This window comes from Drosophila subobscura, chromosome J, assembly GCF_008121235.1.
Source record: "Drosophila subobscura isolate 14011-0131.10 chromosome J, UCBerk_Dsub_1.0, whole genome shotgun sequence".
Classification (NCBI taxonomy): Eukaryota; Metazoa; Arthropoda; class Insecta; order Diptera; family Drosophilidae; genus Drosophila; species Drosophila subobscura.
In genome coordinates this window covers 5223729-5246488 of record NC_048532.1, presented here as the reverse complement: position 1 = coordinate 5246488, position 22760 = coordinate 5223729, and the positions used below count along the sequence as shown (strand labels likewise).

The following is a 22760-nucleotide window of genomic DNA, read 5'->3' as shown; positions in this document are numbered from 1 at the left end:
CTGGAGATATGGCGACCGCCTCGCGGATGCAGGCGTCGTCCCGTCTTGTCTTTGCTGGTGATATGGCGACCGCCTCGCGGATGCAGGCGTCGTCCCGTCTTGTCTTTGCTGGTCGATGACCCTCCGTGGTTCCGTGGTGAGATCTGCTCAAGGGGATGAGCAACCCTCCTACCTGCAGCTTGGCATCTATGGCGGCAAAGAAATCCAATCCGAGCAGCACGTCGTCGAGAGCCGTTGGCAGGACCAGCATCAGGATGCTAGCCCGTGATTGTCCGAGTCGTACATCTGCTTGAATTGCCCGCGTTAATTCCATCCTTGTCCCATTTGCCAAAGCTATGGTCGTCTTCACTGTTCGTCTGTTAGCCGGGGTCTCGATGAGTCGTGCCTTCTGCTCGCTGAGGAAACTCCGCGTGGCCCCCGTGTCCAGCGTCGCTATCATCACCTCAGCCTCGATGCTTGCCTCGGCGGCAAGCCTGCCATCTCGCGGACGGATGACACCCGCTAGTCCCAGGACTCGCTCGTCTACCCTCTCATCTGTCCTGGGTTTGATGAGGGGCGCTGGGCGTTTCCCGTCTCCTTGGCCTGGCAGCAGTCGATGGTCCTTACTCCTCGGCGACCACAGTTCCAGCAGAATAGTGTCCGAGTTCCACGGCATTCCCTGGCAAAGTGTCCTAGCACCCCGCAGTTCCTGCACGCATTACGCGTGTCCACTGGTTGCTCGCTGCTGGTATTGCCCATCGTTCCTGGATCCTTTCCCTCTTTGGGCACCACTGCTGCGTTCGAAGTCGCCCACGGTGATCCTGGTTTGGGGCTTGTTGTCCCGGTTCCCCGCTTTGGCATCGCTGCTGATCCTGTCCTGCTTCTGGCTTGTCGTTGATGCTCGCGTTCCCGGGTGACCTCAAAGTTGATCACCAGTTGTGTTAGCTGCTTGAATGTGCGGAAGTCCAGGCGTCTCACGTACAACTGGTATTCGGGCAGCAGATTTTCGTACACCCGCTCCAGTTCCTGAGCTTCCGAGTAACCAGCGCGGTTCATCATTAGGCGAATGTCCACTAGATACTGCTTGTATCCCTCGTTTTCCCTCTGGTATCGCATCCTGATCTCGTCCTCCAGTCTCTGAAAGTACCGCGGGGGTAGGAAGAATTCCAAAAATTCCCGGCGAAACACGTTCCATGGTTCTCCCTGTAGATGACTCGTACGGAACCAGTCCTCGGCAGTACCTTTTAAAAGTTCCGGTACTCCTTGGGCCAAACTTCTGGTGTCCACTCGGTGTGATACGGCTCGTTCCTCCAAACGCTCGATGAATCGCAAGGGATCGCTGGCGCCGTCAAAAGTGACTCCCCAGCGTTGCATGCGCTCCACTCCCCGAGTTCCAGAGACGTCGCGTTGATTTGTTAGCATCGCCCTCTCGCTTGCTCGTGTCACGCGCTGTTGCTGTCCGGGCACCGGTATGCTTAGGTAATGCATACCCGGTCTGGTTGGTTCTTCTTGGGGGACTTCCTTCGTTTGGGTTCCATGTCCACTCGTAGTAGGCGAAAGGCTCCGAGATCGCTGCTGTGTTTCTGGCTTGGTGTCGGGAGTCCGTGCTCGTCCAAAGGTGTCTTCAAGTTCTTCTAGGCGGGCCTGGATGGTAGCCGAGTGTCCCCCACGACTCACAAAGGCAGATATGCGGCCTCTGAGTTCCTCCACGGTGCCTTCTCGTTCGAGTCCGAATTCCTTGGCGAGTGCCTCGAGCTCCGCCTTGCGCCGGTACGAGATCCATCCTACTCCTACCATGCTGATATATGGAGTCTGCTTCCGTGTCCTGGTTCCTGTGCCTTGATTTCTGTGTCGCTTGTGTCCTAGTTGTATTCCAGTTGTGTCCTGTGCAATGCCTGTTCTATGTATCCTTGGTGTATCCTCAGTGTTATCCTGTGCGATGTCCTTGTTGCTAGTATCCTTGCTGTGTCCTTGTTGTATACCCGTAGTATCCCTGGTAAATCCTTTTGTTTTCACTTGGTCAGAATGTTTATGATTAGGAACGATGTGCACTCTTGAATGACTCTGGGTCGACTGTCCCCTTTTATGCTCTGCCAGCTTAATTTATGGGGGATTCATGTGCGGCCGAACGATCGTGACCGAGAGTTCACGAGCGCTGCGTGGCCCGCCTCTCTCTCTTCCGACCTTCGTAGATGCGATCACCCAAAAAATATAACCTCTTTTCTGTTCGATCTCTCTGCTCCTCGTGGCTCCGCAATGTGTACTCTGTATACCCTGAGAACCTCGTGTATGCTTATTCCCGCATGCCTCTCACTGGACCGTATAAGTGCCTTGAAAACTGGGCATTTTCCCGAACAGCGTGTAAACCGGAAACAAACAAAACCTTGACCAATGCTTTTCTAACTGTTCTCGTGTGTTTTTGGCTGCCCCAGTGTCCGTAAAACTGTGCAATTTGCAAACGTGCCGAAACGCGTGCAAAATAAACTCCTGACCATCTACTTTAAAACTGTGCATGTGTGTTCTTGGGTGCCCCAGTGTTCATAAACTGGGCAATGTTCTTGGGTGCCACAGTATCTGTGAAACTGTACCCACGTGAAGATGTTTGCCAAATGCACTCGTGTGCCTGCAAACCGGCCTATGTTAAGGGAAACCAAAATTTCAAATACAAATGAAACGCACCCCCCCCTCTGTGTGCAAATGCGCTGTGCTTGTAAACGGTACCTACATATGTATGTACATATGTATGCCTGAGCCAGCGCGTGTCGCTGCGTAGTAAACAACAGCAGAAAACCTAACGGCGCTATGAGCGCGCGTATATAAGTACAGTTGTATGTACATACATAAGCGCACCGCGCGGCCACGCTATGCTGACGCTCTGTCGGATAACGGCTTACTGCCGTTATGCGCGTACCCAAGCAGAATTCCCCCTACTGAACTTCCCCCTGAAATACCCTAACCTCTCCTCACTCTAGCTCTTTACACTATTTCAGCGCCACCGTCCGAAAAATCTAGCGATGAAAATGCTAACAATGCCGGAGTCCCTGCTCGGGCGCCATCTGTAAGGTAGTCTTTTTCATAGGCTGAGGTAAGCTCAGCCTCTCCAGGGCCACCTTACAAAGAAATTTGTATAGTGCCGGGACCCGAGATTGCGGAATGGGGACGCCGTGTGTGGAGGGGTGGGATTATGGGCGAAAAGGGAACCTGATCGGTGGTTAGCGGAGGCGCCTTCTGGCAGTGTAGCCGCCCCTGTCCGCTCCGGATCGAGTGCCCCTGGTAGTACCTAGGCAGCACCCGTCTCGGAGACAGACACGCGCCGTTTGAGAGCCCGCGGTCTGGCGCGGTAGTGACCTGCGAACAGCCCAGCGGAGCCCCCAACGGTGGGCGACCACACTTACCGTCTTGCACTTGCACTTTGAGGGAGGGGAAAGGGGTGTTAAATTTACATTAATTCATTCCACGAGCACATTGTTAAGTTCTATTTGCATTTATTTAACTTCTTATTGTTGGTTCTTTGCCCTGTGCTTAAATATCCTATATTCCTGCCTACTCGCACCAAACTAAGTCTTAAAAAGGGATTCAGCACGCAGCCTCGCTCACCCGCTCCGCTAGATGTTTCTTGGTTTTCCTGGTTGCTCCTCGGGCGTCTTCTCCTCCTGCGATCCTTGTCCTTTGGTCCTAGCGGGGTGTGTCCCACGTGTTTCCAGCACTGCCCACTGACTTGGGGACTTCTCACATTGTTGAACTGCTCCGCTTGCTGGTCAAAAACTAACTCCTCGAGGCGGGCTCCGCGTGGCGATCGCGAGCCCTTAGCTGCGGTCCCTTGTCCGGGCTGCGCTGCCGCTGATGCCGTCGCTGCCCACGCCCGGAGCTTTCGTGCGGTTGGCCGCTCTCGGGCTGCTGCCGGCGCCCTTGCTCTCTCGCTCTCTGGGCTGGGGTTCGCTTCTGCTGCTGGCTCACGTCGTCGCTTTGTTCTGCTGCTCTGCTGCTGGCTCTCGGCGCTGATCTCGGGCTCTGCTGTTCTCTGTACGTTCTGCTGCTCTGCTGCTGGCTCTCGGCGCTGATCCCGGGCTCTGCTTCTCTGCTGTTGGCTCTCGGCGTCGTTCTCTTTGCTCTGCTTCTCTGCTGTTGGCTCTCGGCGTCGTTCTCTTTGCTCTGCTGTGGGCCACCGTGGGCCGCGAACTTAAATTATCGCTTCAAAATATACCCTTATAATATAACTTAGGAACTAGAAAATGGAAATAAAAATATACAAATGAGGTACTTCCCTAGTACAAACTTAAACATCTATTTAACGAAAACTTCATAATGATTCCCTTATAATATAACTTATATAACTACCAATTATAACTACTTACATACTACAAAATTGTGCGTCGTCACAACATGCACACAGTTATTCCGTGACAAACCTTTTCTTAAAATACAAGGAGCTAATGGATGGGCAAGGGTATAGAGACGGCCTTGGCAATTGTGACGGAGAACGTGCCAGGCGCTGTCAACTTTTGTGGGAGGGGAAACACAAAACCTATCGGATCACACCTTTATGGGGCCATTGATGAATTTTGCATGATTTTGCCTATAAATCGCAGCAGCAGCACAGATTGGCACGATAAAATAGCATGAGAATTTGCTGTTCATTTTGGGAGTCTACTTTCATCGATGAAACATCATAATTTTCCACATATTCTCCTTGGGATTCAATAACCTACTGGCACAGCAATCTTATCTGCAAACCGTATAGATTTCCCTCCAGCTGCGAGCGAGCTGAGGCATATTGCAAGTGATTTATGGCATCCCACATTTGAATTACTTCTAGGCCCAGCGAGAACCGAGTCTCCCTTCTTTGGGTAATTGTGTCGCCAAGCCAGACCATATATCATCGTGTAGTGGTCTTGCATATGCCAGCGGCAGTTTAAACAACAAGGAACCAGCACAGGGACAGGGACGGCAACTGGGCTGGCTCAGGCTCAGGCTTAGGCTCTGTCTTTGTCAGTGACATATATGTATGACACGCCTAGTGGCAGACACGCGAAGCAGCCGCCACCAAAATGTATCCATAAGATACTCCTACACGGCTCAGCGAGGCAACTACTTGAGCTGAACAGATTCTCATATCTATCACACTTGTGATAACAAAAACTTTCGCATGGCACATAGATATTTCTCGTTGTATTTTGTTTCGAGTGGCAAAAACGCAGCAGAGACAGAAAATTGACTAAGCAAAATGGAATCAGAAAAGTATATATTCCAATAAAATCACTCACACAGCTCATAAATTTGCCCCAACACCAGCAGCACGTCAATCACACGCTCAGCAGGAGAGCAAAAAGAACAACTTTGGCAAGTAACGAAAACTTTTGCTCTTTATTCGAAAATTCGAACAAACGCTCGAATGAAAAGAAAGCAAAGAGGGCTCTCGAATCAAATAATTAAAATAAACACATTCTCAGTGATAACAAACTACTGGCAAAACTGCTGCTCGTATTCGTATTCGTTCGAGTTGCACACTTGATTAAAACACATCATCAATAAATTGCTTTTGCATTATGAACAATTCTCTTTGCCGCCCTGTTAATGTGCAAATGAATTGAAAACATACTCCTATATGGCAAAAAAATACATATATATATTTTGTATTTGTATGCACAATATTTTTGGATGGGTTAAAAGCATGCGGAGCTTAATGGGTTACACAAACGAGTACAAGTATTGGTACGAGAGTGCTTTTTCTTTGAAGAGCTCTTTACGGGGCTGGCGCTTGCCCTTTTATGGGGCCTCGCCTCGGCAATTGTGTGTAGAGACCCAGAGGCGTTGACGACCTCTGGGTCAAGCAGCTGGGTAGATATTCTTATCGTCTTTTGGATAGTCCATAACAGGATAGGGACAGAGGATAACTTCACGCGAGTTTAATAACAAAAAAAGTAATGTTCACAAATTTAAATACAAAGATTCAACTTAAGAAGGAAGTTGCATAAGTGGCTGCCTGTTCTATCATTTCAATTAAACATAAATAATTATCAAAGCTTTGAAGCCTTCTCCAGTCACAAAGTATAACTTTTGCAATGAAAACCATATGAAATTGGCTCAATTGTTGCTTTACAGGGTGCGCGCTTCGACTCATCCGATGCTTTTCTGTGCGAGAGGACACTCTTTTGCTGGGAATCGTAAAAAAAGTGTTTACATTTCATTCATAAAATATCAATTACGGACATGTGTGACAAATATGGGTGTATGCGTGTGCCTGCGTGTGTGTTTGTGTTTGTGTGCTCGGGTGTATGCGTTTTGTAAGTCAAATCGATATTATACAAATACGTGAGGACATCAGAGTTCATTGCCGGAGTTTCAGTTTGGCTTTTTCCCCGCTGTGTGACATTTAAGGCCAATATGGTGCACAACACGCACACTGATGGAAATTTAACGAGTTGCGCGACAGCAGCAGGAGCAGCAGCAACAGCAGCAGCAAGGACACCCCCAGAGGACACTCCTGTAATGCATAGCAGCACATTATAATCAGCTGTCAGTGGTGCAGAGCAACGGGAGAGTAGTGAAGGAGCAACTCATAAACAACTCGTTGGAAAGTTCAGGACTTTATGCTGCACAAATGTGTATAAAATAATAAAATAGTTTAAAATTAAAATATTTGTAGATTCACATTATGATATTAAGCTTAACTTTTGACAATAAAATAGTTTGGAGAAGTGCAACAAACGTCAGAGATAATTAATTTGCATAAATATCTGAGGCTGTCTCGCACTTTCGCTTCTTTCTTTTCTCTCCCTGTACTGTATTTAATTCAAAGGGAATCTCTTCTCTCTCTATCTCTCTTTGATATCACTTACGATGATTTATCTTCTTAATGCCCATGCATTAAACCTTTCAATTGTAGTCTGCATCGAGCCTTGCTCTCAAGTAAATGCTCTCAAGTAAAATGTTCCCGATTTTTAAACCACTTTCGAAAGTGGCAAAAAACACGATGGGAAATATTTAGCCACTATCCATCCAGGATCCAATTCCATTAGCAGCGGGAGCTAATACAGCTCTAAATGCAGTAACTATCTTTAAACGAATCGAGTGAGGCCAAACAGCAGGCATGCCCATTCGCTTTGGCCTTGCGGCCGGGCCATTTAAGTAAATGCAAACCCCCAGAGCTGGCATAACTAAGCAGCACAGAGGCTGGCAGGGACCACCCCTCCGCCCAACAACCCACCATCACTGCACCGCTTCACCCCTACTTAAAATCCGCTGGCAGCACCTGCAGTCTTTGGCCTGATGTCTGCAGCACTTTGCTGCCTACTTTGGGGCGCCACTCAATTATTTATGTGCCCCTGCAGTGTGGCGCGCTCATATGAGCGGGCGAACTTTTTTGCGCCTCCTCCTGCTCCACCTTCACGGCAAACCGCTAACATGGACTGCCTTTAATGTTAATGACTCGAGTGCAGCAGCCGAAGCAGCAGCAGAACTTTCGCAAACGCTTAAGGCGGCTTTGTGGCAAGACGGCAAGAGTTGCTCATTGTGTGAGTGCGAGTATGCGGGAATCTCAAATCTCTGGTGACAAGTTTCCGCTGCAGCAGTAGCAAGGGGAAATAACTTTTTATTATAATATGCTGCCTCTCATTAAAAACGCATTAAGTATGCATTGTAAATCATGATTGTGCCATAAGTAGCACTCAGACTCATAGTAGCAGACTCCCTAGGGGCTTCGGCAGCGGCATCAGCTGGTGTCTCACCCGATAAGTGAAAAGATACGAGAATATTATGTGAATGTCAGAATTTCAATTGACCTAAAGACAAACTACAGTTGTAAATAAAAACTCAATGTTCCACGAAGCCTTGGCTACAGAACATTCTCGTGGAGTATTTAGTGGGAGAATTCTATTTAAAGAAAACATTTTTCCCATTTAGCCATTTAACATGTTAATAGCCCCGCCCCGACAGAGTGCGACAGACCTTTTTGTGGGCTATAAGAGAAGAGAAGAGCAAAGCTCTCTCTCTCTAGCTCTCTCGTTCTGTAATAAATATTTGATGAAGGCCAGACACACAGACAGCACACAGCCAGAGCGCAGCAGGACGGAGACAGGCCGTCTCTACAGGTAGCCTTTCGTACCGTCATAAAAAGGTGGAAAGAACTTTGTAGAAAAGATTGCGCTGATGTGCTGAAAATTTCTTCCTTCCGTTTTGTCAACAAACAGCCGCACAATTGGCTGGCAAATGGCTAAGCGTAAGCGTCTGGCAGCGACGACCCAATGGAGAGCTAAGATTGTCCCTTCCACTTCCTTATGTGTGTGTGAGTGCCCTCGGGGTCTCTGGGCATTTCTCTATTCATTAGCATACCGTCAGGATTCTCCACGAGAGACGAGTGAGGGGAAATCCAAACATTAATATTAAATTTGGGTTTGCTTTCAGTCTGCTTTTGGAGGCCGCCTTTTTAGACTCATTTGCTGGAGCGCCAAATGCTTAACAAATTTAATCAGTAAACCGGCAAATTAGTTTCTCTATGCCAAACAAACAAATCTATTCTAAAGACCGTTTCCGCTTTTGTTGTTGTTGTTATTGGTGCTGTTTGGGGCCAATTTAACATTCATTCTAGTTGCTGTTACGGGGCTTTGGGATTTTATTTAAACATATTTTAGGCTTTGCGTTCAATGAAATTTATGGGCCCAATGCAAAAAGGCAAAATCTGTGCTAAAACGTTTTTAATTGCATTTCGTGGAGGGAAATCGATGCCAAATTAATTCAATTTCAACTAATTTACTCTCATTATGTTTTACAAATTCTTTTGTAGTATTTTAACACCTATTTCCGCTTACGGGAAACTCTGTTGTTTTATTTTAAATATTTATTTCCACTTTTTAAAGGCTAAACCCTCCATCGTAAAACATATACGGAGCTCGAGTAATCGGTAGAAATTTAATAGGAACCACAAAAAGCGGCAAAACGGCACCCCGGTGACCCCTAAAAAAATTACCTATCACCGCTTAGAGCCCTCACAAAAACGGGGCAAACCCATTAAACATAACGCTGGGGCCAATAAAAATAACAAGCCGCATCAAATTTTTAAGTAACATTCAGCCAGGGGAAAAAATAATACAAGCAAATGTAATTGCCGCATCGAAGAGGCTGCTGTCCTGTCTAAGGCATTGCCTTTTTATGTTCCTGGCCTCACTTTTTATGGCTTCACACTTTCCGGGGGACAGTCAGCAGAGATAGAACTTTCTTTGGTCGCCACACAAGTTGTCGCCTGGGAAATAATTTCGAGGGGAACTGCACAATCGAGCAATAGAATTTGGAAAGTGAAACAAACCAGCAAGTAATACAATTTGGAGTTGCTTTAGTCTAACAAATCATTCGAATTCCATTTCCCATCGAAATGCTGCTCAAGTGGTTTATTTTGATACTCTGCGAGAGGTCCGAATATCGATTACTCTTCACCCCAGGAGCTGTGATAAAGTAATCACAAGCCCACTCTTTCGCTGTCTTATCGGATGAGAAAACAATTTATTAGATGAACCAAAGCGCATGGGCATGCCCACAAGTCTTTGATTACTTCAAAGTGTTTTCAATAAAAATTAAACACCAAAATGTAATCCACCACGAAAGAGAGGGCAGCTGCAAAAATAAAATAAAATATAATCTTAAGGCCAAAGGCTTGTACAAATAAATGTAGTTCGTGTTGTGTTTAAATCAAATGGAACCATTACATTGACATACATATGACCAAATCTATAGGAAATAGTGTGAAATATATGTAGATACATGCAGACATACAATATGTCCGTCCAGTCAAGAGGCTTTGACAAATGACGTGTGATTATGCTCGATCCTCCTCCTCCTCCCGTTTTCTGCTCCTCCTCTTTCACTCAAGTCCTGGCTGGAGTGAAGTTGAGCCTGGCAATGCAATCAATTTTCTCGAAAATTTTTGTCATTTGTTAAATTGGAAATTGTTAGCTGCAGGTCATCAAGTCAGAGGAAAACCGGGAGGAGAGTGCAGAGAGAGAGAGCTGAGAAATTCTTTTGGACATTTCGAGAATTCTCTTTGTCCTGGGCCTACGCACCAACAGATGGCCAGGCCGAGTCCTTTGCACATTTTGTTGATTGGTCGCCTTCAGGGGCGATGCGGAGCTGTGCAAAGCTTTTGTTGATTTTTAATTGCGTCGATTTCTCGTCTTGCACTCAAATGAAATAATTTATAACCCAGCCAAAAAGACCACAAAACATCCTCAAGCCTCTTTCGAGCTCATTTCGGATGCAATAGCAAAATAAAATAAAATCCTTTTGTGTCTGTTCAGGCGCCAAAATAGAGTCCAGTGTCAGCGTTTAGCTGCGGCGTTAATCCTTCGAAGAGCTCAAGTAAGAGCTCTCCAGTAATTGCGATATCATTATAATAGCTAATTTCTTCGGGTGTAGCTGCTCTCTCGCTTTGTCTGAAAATGGTTTTTAATTCTTTTTATTACCCTCTGAGGCAGACACTTGAAAATTTCGACAGTCTGCGCCATCGTGGCGTATGTGCAATATAAGTGTGTGCGAATATGGCGCAGACAGTGTGGAGGACAATTGCTTTATCATCCTGCACGCACTCACACATGCTCACATTTTATTGAAGTGTTTAACTCATGACCAGACATTAAGAACGTCGCTCCCTCTGTGTCTCTGCCTCTCTTGTTTATCTCCTGCTGGGCAATCAAAGCGTTGTCCTTTTACGGTGTCTCTTCGGCTTCCTTTGATGGCGACTGCAGTGCAGGCGGTGGCAGCACTTGGCCGCATCTTGCCGCATCATCAACGCCAAGTTAATGCCATTGCAGCACTCGTTGCTCGATGCTGTGGCATTTATGGTGCACTTTTGGCATCCTTCTGCAACTCTAGGATGTGTCATGGCCCGGCAAGACAATTAATTAAACGCTCAGCAAACACACACACACACACACACACACACACACAGAGCGAAGCGGAGAGAGGGGACGGTCCTGGAAAACCCTGAAGATTAAGATGCTGGTGGAAACAAAGATGCCTTAAGACAAAGGGCGTCATTTTCCAGTGTTACATTTATTATATCGACACAATTTCGAGGGCTCTCTATGCCTTTGGCTGGTCCTCGTTCACAGTCACGTCCTGCTCAAGCTCGTCGTCCTCCCCGTCCGACTCATGATCGGCTGCCTCCTCGATCTGCTTGGCATAGTAGTCGGCCTTGTTCTTGGCGAGCTCCGCATCCCGCATCAGACGGGCAGCCCTCAGATCATTGGCCAGCGTCGCGTATTTCTCCTGCTCCCGGTAGTTGCCTTGCTGCAGGTATTGAGGGGGGTAAAAGGGAATCGATATTAGATCTTAATAGATTAAAAAGAGGGGAGGCTTAAGTTATAAAAGAGGAAACTCAAATGTGACAAGAGAATATCTAAAGAATCTGCAAAGAAATCTGTACAAAAATTAACAATATAAATTAATTATATTTTAAGCTGTAAAAGGGACTATAAATATTATTATAAGAACTTGTATAACTATTTATGAGTGTGTTTTAATGTGGTGTGAAGCATATTCTCACGACTGCAGCTAAAGGAATATGTTAGGAAAATTATTAGTTGTAACAAATCTGTCTGCGTCTCAGCTGTAAATAAAAATAATAAAAATAATAGTAATAATTATAAAATGAATCTACACATAAACGCAAAAATTCTTTAGCATTACGTAGCTAAATCTGCAGTCAACTCAACTAAGCCTCGACACACCCATAACCCAATGCCCAACCCAACCTCCATCTGTCCTCAGTTTTCCTACTTCTAATCCTGGCTCTTCGCTGTCGCTGTCTCTGTCTCTATCTCTTCTATCTCTTCTTCCACCTCCACTCCCCTTCAGTTCAATTCATTTAACTGTGTTAAATTAAATCACAAATCAAAAATCAATTACAGTTATTACGACGACGACTGCGACGATGTCTACGATTTCCAATCTCTAAACGAGCCCGCGCTGTCTGCAACAACAGCTGCAACCCAAAGTGGGGAGCCCCCACCCCATCCGAGAGCGGAAGTGCCGGGCGACCTCTATCTCTGGCTCTGACTGTGACTCTGACAGTGGCTGCTCTCCTTGGGAGCAGAGCGGAGCACATTCCTGCAATCTGTTCGGGGTGCCTTTCTGCCATTTGCTGGCTGGTTGCCTGCCTGACTGGTTGCCTGCCTGGCTGCGACTTCCACCCGGAGCTTCATCAATAATGATGTTATCGGTTACACGGGCACACACAGCTCTGGAGAGAATGAGGATGGGTGGGAAGAGGTAGAGGCCACAGGCAGAGCACACGCTGCATATTTATTTAAAGTTTTATGGGTCCAGGCCGAGTCCGGGCCAGGCAGGGCCAGGCCAAGGGGTGCTCCAGCCAGATGAAAGTTTAGTTGTTGCCAGAGGTGGATGCTGGAAGTGGGAATGGCAATGGGCAGGCGACATGGAGGAAGCAATTCCAACTGGTTTTTAATTTCGATTTGATAAAGATTTTAATATTGTTAGCCGGAGATGAAGGAGCGCAGGAGTTGGCAACATCAAATTAATGTAACGGATGTTGATTGCTCGTCGAGCTAAAAGTGATTGCCGATTGCCAGAGGTCGGTAGAGCGGTAGAGCGGGGTGGAGGGCAAACCCTGATTGAGTTTTTTCGAATGTCAGTGGATCAATATAGATGAAATTTCGAGAGGGTTATAATATTTCAGAATAAATGTAATCTTTGAAAATTTAATTTCTTTAATTCACTCACAGAAAAAAGCGATGAAAACTAAATAAATTTAAGACCCGAATATTTAATTTACTTATGGGTGTGCCTAATTTTTTTCCGAGTGTTATTTCTGCTTTTCTTTAAGCATCTCCCATGGGAGACTGCGATCTTTTGATACCTTTTTGAAGTGTCCCACAGACAAACCTTTCTTGAAACCCCTTTTTATTCCTCTGAATCCATCCTGTCCCTGTCTGACTTCTGTTTTTGGCCCTACCCTTCTGGTGTTCAGGCATTGCTTTGTCATTTTGTTGGAAATTAATTCCCATTCATGTACAATCTGACAGACACTGATACTTTTTATTTCGGTGGTTGCAAAATTTCATTAGGGAGCAGAAGCTTCCCCCAGTTGAAAACAACCCCCACAGGGCTCCCACAACTCCGGGCAACTTCATTTGTCCAACGACATGGGGCAGAGGCAGAGGCAGTAGCAACTCTCGAGTACATTTTATGAGTTCTGGCTCAAATAGAAATGGCTGCAATAACACTAAAGAACTTCCCGAGTCCCCAGCAGATGCTGGCCAATTACGAGTGGCATAGATTGAAAAGTTTCCCAGGGAGGGATAACCATTTACTCCTTGGAGTTGCCTGGTCCTGATTAATTCTGGAAGGAACACCCAAACTGCATTGTCATTTGCATATCCAGATCCAGGCACACCAAAAGTGTGTGTGAGAGAGAAGGGGAGAGGGGGGCGGGAGAGAGCAAATGGCAATTTATGTCGGGGCTCAGATTTTGTGGTTTTACTTTTCCGCATCATCAAATCGAAGCATGGGATGGGTCTCCATCCCCATCCACAACATGGGAAACATCATGACTGGCGTAGTTTACACACCAATGACTTTCCAATCCACAAACACACACCCATACACAGATACACACAGATACATTACATGTATGGATATGGATATGGATATGGATAAAGACTTGGGTCTCATCGCGTGCTAATCTTATCGGGCGTGGCACAGCTCATATAGCTTCGCAAAATCGCTTTAACATTGAAATTGCCAATTTCGATATTCATTAAATGTTGCGATGTTGAAAGAGGAACGCATCAATGGCAAGCAGGTTGCTGGGTGCAGAGGAGGGATGCCAGAGGAATGGCCTTCCCCTGTGCAGGAAAGCGTGCTTATCCCGACATCAGTTTGGCCCCCAGCCCCAAAGTGCGATGGAGCGGGCGGGCGGGCAGGCAATCAAAATCCATAAACATCAATGTCGCTAAGCAGCAACTCAATGCACTGAGAGAAATCAAATTTAAATCTAGACAAGAAAAAAAGAATCACTCATAGAAAAATGAAATTAACACATTTTAAAACAAACTTAAACTTAATCGGACATTTTGTGTATTATATAATTAGACTATGAAATTACTAAAAATTTCTTTAATCTGTTAGTCTCCATCTATGCAAGTGTAAAATTGTAATATTAAATGCTCATTTCTCCTAGTGTAATTTTTCAATTTGTTGTAGATGGAAAGCGTTTTTTTTTGTGCATGTTTTTGCACAGGGATCTATGTATCTCATTTCCGCTTTTCGCCTCAGTCACCAAAGAAAAAATGTTGTTCTCACGCATTTTATATTTAATTTCTTATCGAGGCATCATCGAAATTGCGGTTCATTATAAAGAGAACAAAAATTGTTGTGTGCCACCCCACTACGACGACTTGACGCTTTAACATCCTAGGGCGGTAGAGGCAGAGGGATACTAGTAGAAACGAGCAGAAGGACAAGGACAAGGACGAGGACGAGTACATGTATTTGTATGCATATATGGATTCATGGCGGCTCGGTTCGGTTCGGTTCGTTTATGCCTTGCGTAAATTTTATCAAAATAAATACAATTTATAGCGCAATAAGCCAATTTATGCCTCGTGTCCTACGAGGCGGGGGTTCCTCTCCCACTCCCACGCAACGCACAATTTACATAAATTTAGCAAGTCAAGTAGGGGGGAGAAGGAAATGTTATATGTGTAAACAGCGAATAAATAATATTTGATTACCCCGTGGGAGGGGATCGTAATAATTCAGCACCAACTGAATTATTGTTTAACTTGCTGTTTGGAATTCTAATGGTTGCTGTTACGTTTTTCCTAAAAGCATCACAAATACACATATTCCAGCCAGCTCTTGTTTGCTGTACATTTTTGGTGTTTGAAAAACTAATCATTCGATCCGAAAAAATAGACAGAGCATCCACTGATTGATCTGACATTGTGTGCCGGGAAATGGCAAAAACCAATTCTAGAATAAACGAGAAGGGACGTGTGAGACGCTTCTTACGCGTCACAACTTTTATACCCGGCACTCAGTACTACATCTGCAACTTAGCGGTTATTTGTCAAATTTTACATTTTTTCTTCATCTGTCATCTACATCAACAACACTACTCACGCCAACACGCTCCTTTAGCTCGCCACCCTCCCCTATAGACACACACTGCAGAGTCGCGGCAGAGTCAGCGGCAGAGGAAGCGGCAGAGGCAGCGGCAGAGGCAGAGGCAGTGACGTGTCAGGGGCCAGGCCATAAACAGCGCGAAGCAGAGTGTGAATGCTGCGGGACGGGGTGGGTTTGGCTACTGCAAATTAATTTCTTCATTGTGGCTATAATAATGATCCAATCGTATCCCAATTTGGTGATCTGATAGATATGGTCATTCCCTACGGAATGGCGTTTTTAGTTTTCTGCTATCTTGCTAAATTGTAGATTTGGGAGGTTTTCGCCCTTTTGCGGAGGCGGAAGGGGGCGTGGCTCATTTTTGAAATACACTTGTAACAGTGTGAGCATACAGAAGTCTGGATGCAAAATTTGGTGGCTCTAGCTCTTATAGTCTCTGAGTACTAGGCGCTCATCAGGACGGACAGACGGACAGACGGACAGACAGACAGACAGACAGAGACTCGGCTATTGATGCTGATCAAGAATATATATACTTTATGGGGTCGGAAACGTTTCCTTCTGTGCGTTACATACAACCGTTATGTGCACAAATACAATATACCCTATTTACTCTTCGAGTACCGGGTATAAAAAAAACATAGTTAGAAGAGTGAGAAAACAAATGAACGAGAAGAAACGCAATTAAAGCGGCAGCACATGGCAGCAGCAGCGAGGGACCCACCGACAGACTGACCGAGCGACCACACCAAAGCGAAACGAGAAAAGAAAAATGTGCCCGGGAAAGCAAAGAGTGAGAAAAAGTGTCGCACAGTGCGTATGTGGAACATTTTTTAATTGCTGAACATATGTTCAAGTAATTGCTGCAACAGTTTATACGGGTCGTGGCGGGGCAGCAGAAAGCAGCAGCAGTAGGAAGCAGGAGGAGAGCTGCGGCAAGAAAAACTCTTTTGTGAAAATGATACAGTTTCTGTGGCTTTCTTTGCCACTCATTACTCTCGTTGGTTAAACTCTTTTCTTTTCTCTTTGGTTTGGTTATTTTACTGTTCTTTGCAGTACTGTGGTATTTTAGTTGAGAAAAGGATAACAATCACCTTCAACCAGATAACGAGAGTGAATTTATGCACCTAGAAAAAATATACGAAAGAATTTTTAGCTTGGTTTCCTAAAACAAAAGCCCTTCCTTTATGTTTAGTTCTTTGTAGACGCATCTGCTGTAAGTTGTGGCTAAGACTGCTTGGCATTTGAACCTAAGCCACGCAGATCCTCCTATGGCACTCCCACCGGCTCGGCATGTCCCACTCATAATCCTTTCAGAACCAATTCCTGCGCCTCTTGTACACTGTACACGGCAGAGCAATAAATTTCCGAGGCACGGTGCCTCGGTGGCTCCGACTAGGCTCAACACCGAGTGTAACAAGCTCTAAGTGAAAAATAGAGAAAAATGACGTACACACACACAAGATAAACAACACAACCGAGGGAGGGCAGGGGCAGGGGCTGGGATCCGAGAGCTACATAAAGTAAAACTGTATTTAATTAACCGACATTGCAATTACAAATTCTGTGCAACGCGGCGGAGCACTGGACCCAGGGCTGGGACCAGGAGGCACGGCCAGGACTGGGACCAGGACATAGCCTCTCTCTGCCTCCCCTGTGGCCAAGTGAATCAGAGGCAGTTGCAGCAGCAGCTGCTGTTCGGCATACTAAAAAGAAGCTGAGTAAAAACCCAAAGCGACGGCACGGGGCAGTGCAAAACAATTTCATTTTGTGCACAGCCCGGCAGGAACTTACAGCGGAGATGGTTAGGAGGTGGGCGGGCCGCCATAAACATGGCCACAGTGGTGTGGCAACTACAAGAAATGGAAACCCAATCTATGTTGCAAGTTTTCTCAAACTAAAAGTTGAATTAGGAGCCACTGTGCTGGACAGTGGGGTCTAACTTCTGCACACAATGCAGCAGTTTCCGAGGCGTGCAAACAAAAGCGCAGCAGAAGCAGCTGACGGAACTAGCAGGAGGCAGAAGATATAGAAACAGAATAAGAATAAAGCGGGGCAGGCCAAGACGAAGGAGCAGCAGCTAAAGGACAAAGGGAAGTGGCAAAGGCAAAGCTGCCTTTTGTTTATGGCTTCCAGAATTTACACCTTAAAGAACTGACAAGAACTCCTCCACGGCAGGGGCTGGAAGCAAAAGAAAAATTAACGGTAGCCAGTTATCATCCTGAAACAGAAGGGAAGTCCTCTCCTCCTCACTTCGCCCTTCAGCTCTTATCGGTTTTGTCCCCAGGCAGCAGACAGAGTTGTTAAAAAAAAAGAAACAATAAAAACGAACTGAAAGCAGGCAAGGAAGAAATGTAAAAAGTTGTGCATAACTCAAAAAAGTCTTAATGAATTATGAGTCCAATGTTGCAGGGGGGCCCTGGTGTGTCTCGTCTGCGATTCCTGGAAGTGGCAGCCACTGTCGGAGCCCTTTAAGACGGATCTGTGTCTGGGCTGTGGCTGCTTATGATGATGGGCAGGGATGAGGTGGCTGTGTGGGGTTTCAGGTGTATGTCTATATTACTGAGAAAAAAGTGTCCGCTTTAATGGGAAATTGTTGATTTAAGTTGGTCTGAGTGTCGCTCACTTATGGAAAAATGGCAAGCAGAAACATCAAAACCAAACTGTTTTTAGGAGGGGGGATTGGTGGCGCTGAAGTAAGATCCAAATGTAAGAACCGCCAAAGAAATAGTACAATGCAAAGCTAAGGGGGGTTCGAGCGTCGCTTTATTCTAGCTTACGAGCTTAGGCAGCTCGCGAGCGCGTGGATCGTGAGAGCGCTGCCACAGAGCGCTAACAGAGCTGTGACCGGTGCGCTAACAGCACTGTAGACGGGCTGTGCTACTAGCTGTTAGTGGGAAACAAGAACAGACTGTTAAGCTGGGCTGTTTACAGTGCTGCCGCCCCGCTCTGCTAGTCTGAACAAAAACAAACAACAGAAAAAAACGCACACACATTTCAATGAGAAAATATTTCGGTTTTAAACATAATCAAACCTAATGGTACAAGCTTCGTTTTGAAAGTAAATCCATTGAAATATTTAAACTTAATACAAAGCACTTTAAAGTATATATTTTAGCAATAGTTCCAGGATTAAGTGTTAGTTTTTTTCTCTGGTTTTAGATTTGTTCCCCCTACGAGTTTGCATCCCCAAGCAAATCTCTGTAGTTCCTTCCTGGCTCTTTCTCTCATAAACACTCTGGGGACCACATGACACCGAGTAACAGTCCATTTATTTTAGTTATTATTGCTACTATTGCCACACTGAGCAACTACCAAGCAACAATAACCAACAGCAGCAGCAGCAGCAGCAGCAGCAGCAACAATGAAGCTGAGAATGAGAGCAGGGAATGAGAGGCACTCTACATGCAGGAATACTCGTATAAAGAGACTTATCTCTCGGAGAGGAAAGTCTACAATAAATAAAATTGCAGAGCATAAAATCTAAACAACTGAAATGAATGTTGCCAGGCGACTGGAACAGGGACAGGGAGAATGAGAGGGAGAGGGAGAAGCAAGCAAACAAATACATAATTCCATGTCACACAATGATGAAAGTTTTGTAATGTTTGATGTTCCCTTTTGCTCCATGTCCTCTGGCAGTCCTCTAGCGCCGTTTGCCTGTCCCTCTCCTCCTGCTTGCAGTTGCAGAAAATTAAGCAATTTAATTTAATAGATACAGGAAAGGGTGGGAGAATGTAGCTGTGCATAACTGGAGCATATCCTCGCCATATTCTGGTGCTGGTGCTGCTCCTGCTGCTGCAGGACAATAATTCAACACGTATTTAAATGCATATCCCTCCCTGCCGCTCGGGGAACACTGGCAAACCGTCTTGCAAATGAAAATTTACTGTGCATGTACCCCAGTGCCCAGCCCCAATCCGCCAGAAACAGAACCAGAAACGGAACCCAGAATCACAGCCAGAGACAGACAGAGACAGAGCTCTACTCTGGGCGGGGCACCGTTTTGAAATATTGTTTGTGCCAGTTGTGTGTGTGTGAAAAAGTTGGGCCAACAAAGCCAAACTACAATTGCAGACATAGAGAGAGAGAGAGAGAGAGAGTCCAATCGAAAAGCTAAATCAGAAATGTTTTTGCCCACCACGAAGTCCGAGTCTAAACAACTAATTTCAGCTTAACCCAGTTTGGCCGCATTTCCAAAGCAATTACCGTGCTCGGGGGCTTGATCTCTGATTTATGAGCACAACAATACAGCTCGTACCGAGAGCACAATACATTTTTGTCATTTAATGCAAGTTGAAGATAAATTATGGCCGATAATCTGTGCAGGGGGAAGGGAAGGAATCCCCTTCCTGTAGGGTGATTCTGTCAATGGGTCGGAAATCAGGCAACATCCGTTCCATAAACGGATATCCGGTTTGTTCGCACGTTCACGCCGTACTGCGTTCCACCCACACCCACACGAGGGCGGAGGGGAAATCAGCTTCGTTATTGAGGAACGAGTTTTACGATCTGTTCATGCTTTCGTAATTTGTTCAATGAGTTAACGATTGGAATGGTGGAATGGGTCGAAGCCTCAATGGGTACCAGTAACGAGTAGAAAAGTCAGCGAGTGCAAGCAACGATTGGCACTCACACAGCAGGCAGCAGGCAGACCACTTTCCTTTCACTCTCGCGTGTTTAATTCAATTCCATATCAATTTCTGTTAAGTCCCAACATGCTTGAGACACTCATTGAAGTCAGCATTCATTCAGGCAGTCAGTCAGTCATTCAGCCACGACATCAGTCAGTCAGGGGAGGGACACGCCCACTCTCAGCACTTCAATTTGGATATTTTCCTTTCCTTTTCACCCAACCAAAATGGCAAACAAGCGCGAATTGCAAAGCGAAAGTAGATACACACTGGGACAGGGACCGAGACGGGGAGCTGGGTGCTGGGTGCTGAGGGGAGGGTTGAGTTATTACGCAAATTTAGCATTTGAATAGAAAATCGAATATTTCAAGTGGCTGGTAATGACATTTCTGCTGCTCGAGCATTCAGGAATTCCAGCAGCAGCTCCTCCAGTTGTCAGTCAACTGAATTTTTGAGGTAAGCAGTCGCGCTGGGCCATTGGGCTGTGGCTGTAATTGAAGCTGGCATGTGATTTATTAACTCAATAATGGCACAGATAGCTCTCAGCACAATCCCATCCCATGCCAGTCCATCCATCCCTTCCTTTTGCTCTCAGCGATCTCATTGCCAGCTCATCCTGTTGTTAATGCCAAGAAAAATTGATGCAAATTTTCGTTGAATTTCTCGCTCACGCCCCTCGAACCTCGAACGAATTCCACTTAAATTCCGCGCATAATTCGATTTCGCATTCAAAATGATGGGGAGGCAAGCAAATTTGTATTAATCGAAATGTATTCAACTTGAAGGCAACGCGACACGACACGACACGACCCCCAGGCATATGCCAGGGAATGTTTTGTGCTGCTGATTTCTTTTGTGGTGGTTCGTAATTGAAAGATCTACAAGGGGTAGTTGCTGCTGACTCTCCTCCTCGGTGGAGATTAGCATAGGAAATCCCTCGCCCCATCAACGGATAAGTCCCTGGACTTCCTGGACTTCTGATAATTTATGGAGCCTCGCATTGGACACGCTTTTGTCGCTGCCATTAGACAATTACGCCATAAGCTTTTGCATTTCTCTTTCTGACTCTCTGCCAGGATTTTTCTGGCCATTTCTGGGTTAATTATTTCTCGTTTCCGTTTGTCAGCTGGCGATGTCGCCATCATCAATCTATATAAATATATCCCTACCACACTCGTTCCCTCTCCCATTCCCATTGCCATGCCCATGCCCATGCCTTAATATTGCAAATGGAAAGGCTTTTAAGTAGCTGCTGGCATTTTCGTCATGTCTGTACATGCTGGGCCCCATCTTGGGGCCTCTCTCTCTATATTGTATTAGCTGCAATAACAACCATAGCTAAGCACTTCCGAATGTACACGAGTGGAGGAGGCGTACGAGAAATGTAAAGTGGAGGAGGAAGCAGCCCAAGTGCACGGTGAACAAGGACCAACTAGGACAACAACGAGAGCTGCACTTGCCTGCTCTTGGGCAAACAAATTACAAATAATTACATGGGAAAGGCCATGCAGGTGCAGGTGCAGGTGCAGGTGAAGCTCCCTGCCTGCCCCCTTTGCCACACTAACTGCAGGTGTAAACTGGCCCGCTTTGTTGTTGCATGTGCCGCTTGTTGTTAAGGTCTGCGGTCTGCCTATTGGTGATGCTGGTGATGATGATGATGGTGGCTGCTCTTGCGGCTAACTGGAACTGACTAACTGCCCCATTGGTCAAAGGGTAGCCCAGTACCCTTCCCCCTCCCTAAACCACACCTCACCACCTCTTTTGCTGAATCTCATTATGGGGTGCACTGCTCTGACTAGTCCCCCAACTAATCAGAAATGCAATTAAGCAGGCGGGCTGCCAGTTGTAATGAGATCTTGGGATTTAGCAGCCAAAAACTCACCCAAACTGGACATCAGATTGCCAATGGTGTCCGCATTCTGCCAGGCAAAGAAGAAGATCCCAAAGAACAGCGTGATCACGGCATCCATCTCCGATGAGGTTATAATCGCATAAATCTGACTGATCTGCGTGAGATACGTGGCATGGGCGGCCCACATGGGGGCAGCAGCCACGCCCAGCAGAATGCCCGCCGGAATGAGTGTGTAGAAGCTGCACGCAAAAGATGCCTCAAAGAGTGTCATGGTGAATGTTATTCTGGGACCACATACCGCGAGTACAGCTGCAGGGCTATGTAGGGTATGAAGGCGGCCATGCCAATGACCAATGTCCACTTGCAGGTCAGCATGCGTATCATGATGGTGGGCAGGATCAGGCAGGAGACGCCCATCGAGAGGTAGATGCAGGAGAGTGCAATGGTGCCCAGACCATCTTTCGCATTCAGCGAGGACTGCAGGTTCAGGGTGCCCTTAAGATAATATGTCCGTTGATGCTGGTGGCTCTTGGTCAGTTTTAGTCTTCGAACTCACCTGATAGGCCACGTACTGCGTCATCATGGCCACGGAGATGATGGCCACATTTTTGAGTATGCGCCACCTCTCGCCAGAACTAACGATAATTTTGCCACGATCGGACTGCTCTTGAGGATGCTTTACTTTATAATATTTCTTGGGCCGCACCACAACCTCCAGGAATTCTGTTGCCGCAGAGGAGCGACGCCGCTCGTTATTCATTTCCAAAAATGTTTTTAGACTCTCCGTTTTCGTATGCTTATAATAGAATTTCCAGACTGTTTAGAAGGTAAACTCCAAGCCACTTTGTTCGTAACGAAAATCTTAGAAATCGTTCCTTGATTTAATCTCAAATTTCTCACATGCAATCGTACTCGGATGGAGAGTTTAATGTCCTGCGCCTGTGACACATTTGCATTGTCTCCATGTGAGTTTCGCGCTCCTTCATTCGCTTTTATGTTTGATGATGATGATGCTGTCGTCCCCTTGCCAGTCCATTGTCTGGGGGAGCCATTGTGGAGGAGCCTTTGTTTTTGCGCCTCGCGTGTCTAATAAAAGCGCATCACAATGTGGGTCATTGTACGGGTCTACACACGGGGGCCAGTCGGCATCATATGCCTTT

The 22760-nt window shown here is 46.2% G+C and overlaps 1 protein-coding gene across 1 annotated transcript; it reads right to left on the bottom strand.

The window, feature by feature from the left end:
* Positions 1-3584: 3584 nt before the first annotated feature.
* On the bottom strand, positions 3585-22405 carry LOC117893305 (UNC93-like protein). The gene is made up of 5 exons (XM_034799883.1): positions 22157-22405; positions 21899-22095; positions 21631-21839; positions 7304-7312; positions 3585-3622 (listed from the first exon to the last, which is right to left on the bottom strand). Exons 1-5 carry the CDS (start codon positions 22358-22360, stop codon positions 3585-3587), a joined length of 657 nt encoding a protein of 218 aa, XP_034655774.1. The 5' UTR covers positions 22361-22405.
* Positions 22406-22760: the final 355 nt, after the last annotated feature.

Bases quoted from the DNA above. Each gene is read 5' to 3' on its own strand.
- LOC117893305 (XM_034799883.1), bottom strand. From the start codon at position 22,360: ATGAATAACGAGCGGCGTCGCTCCTCTGCGGCAACAGAATTCCTGGAG. The intron at 22,096-22,156 runs GTGAGTTCGAAG...TATTATCTTAAG, and splicing joins CGCAGTACGTGGCCTATCAG to GGCACCCTGAACCTGCAGTC. The intron at 21,840-21,898 runs GTATGTGGTCCC...TTTTGCGTGCAG, and splicing joins GCCCTGCAGCTGTACTCGCG to CTTCTACACACTCATTCCGG.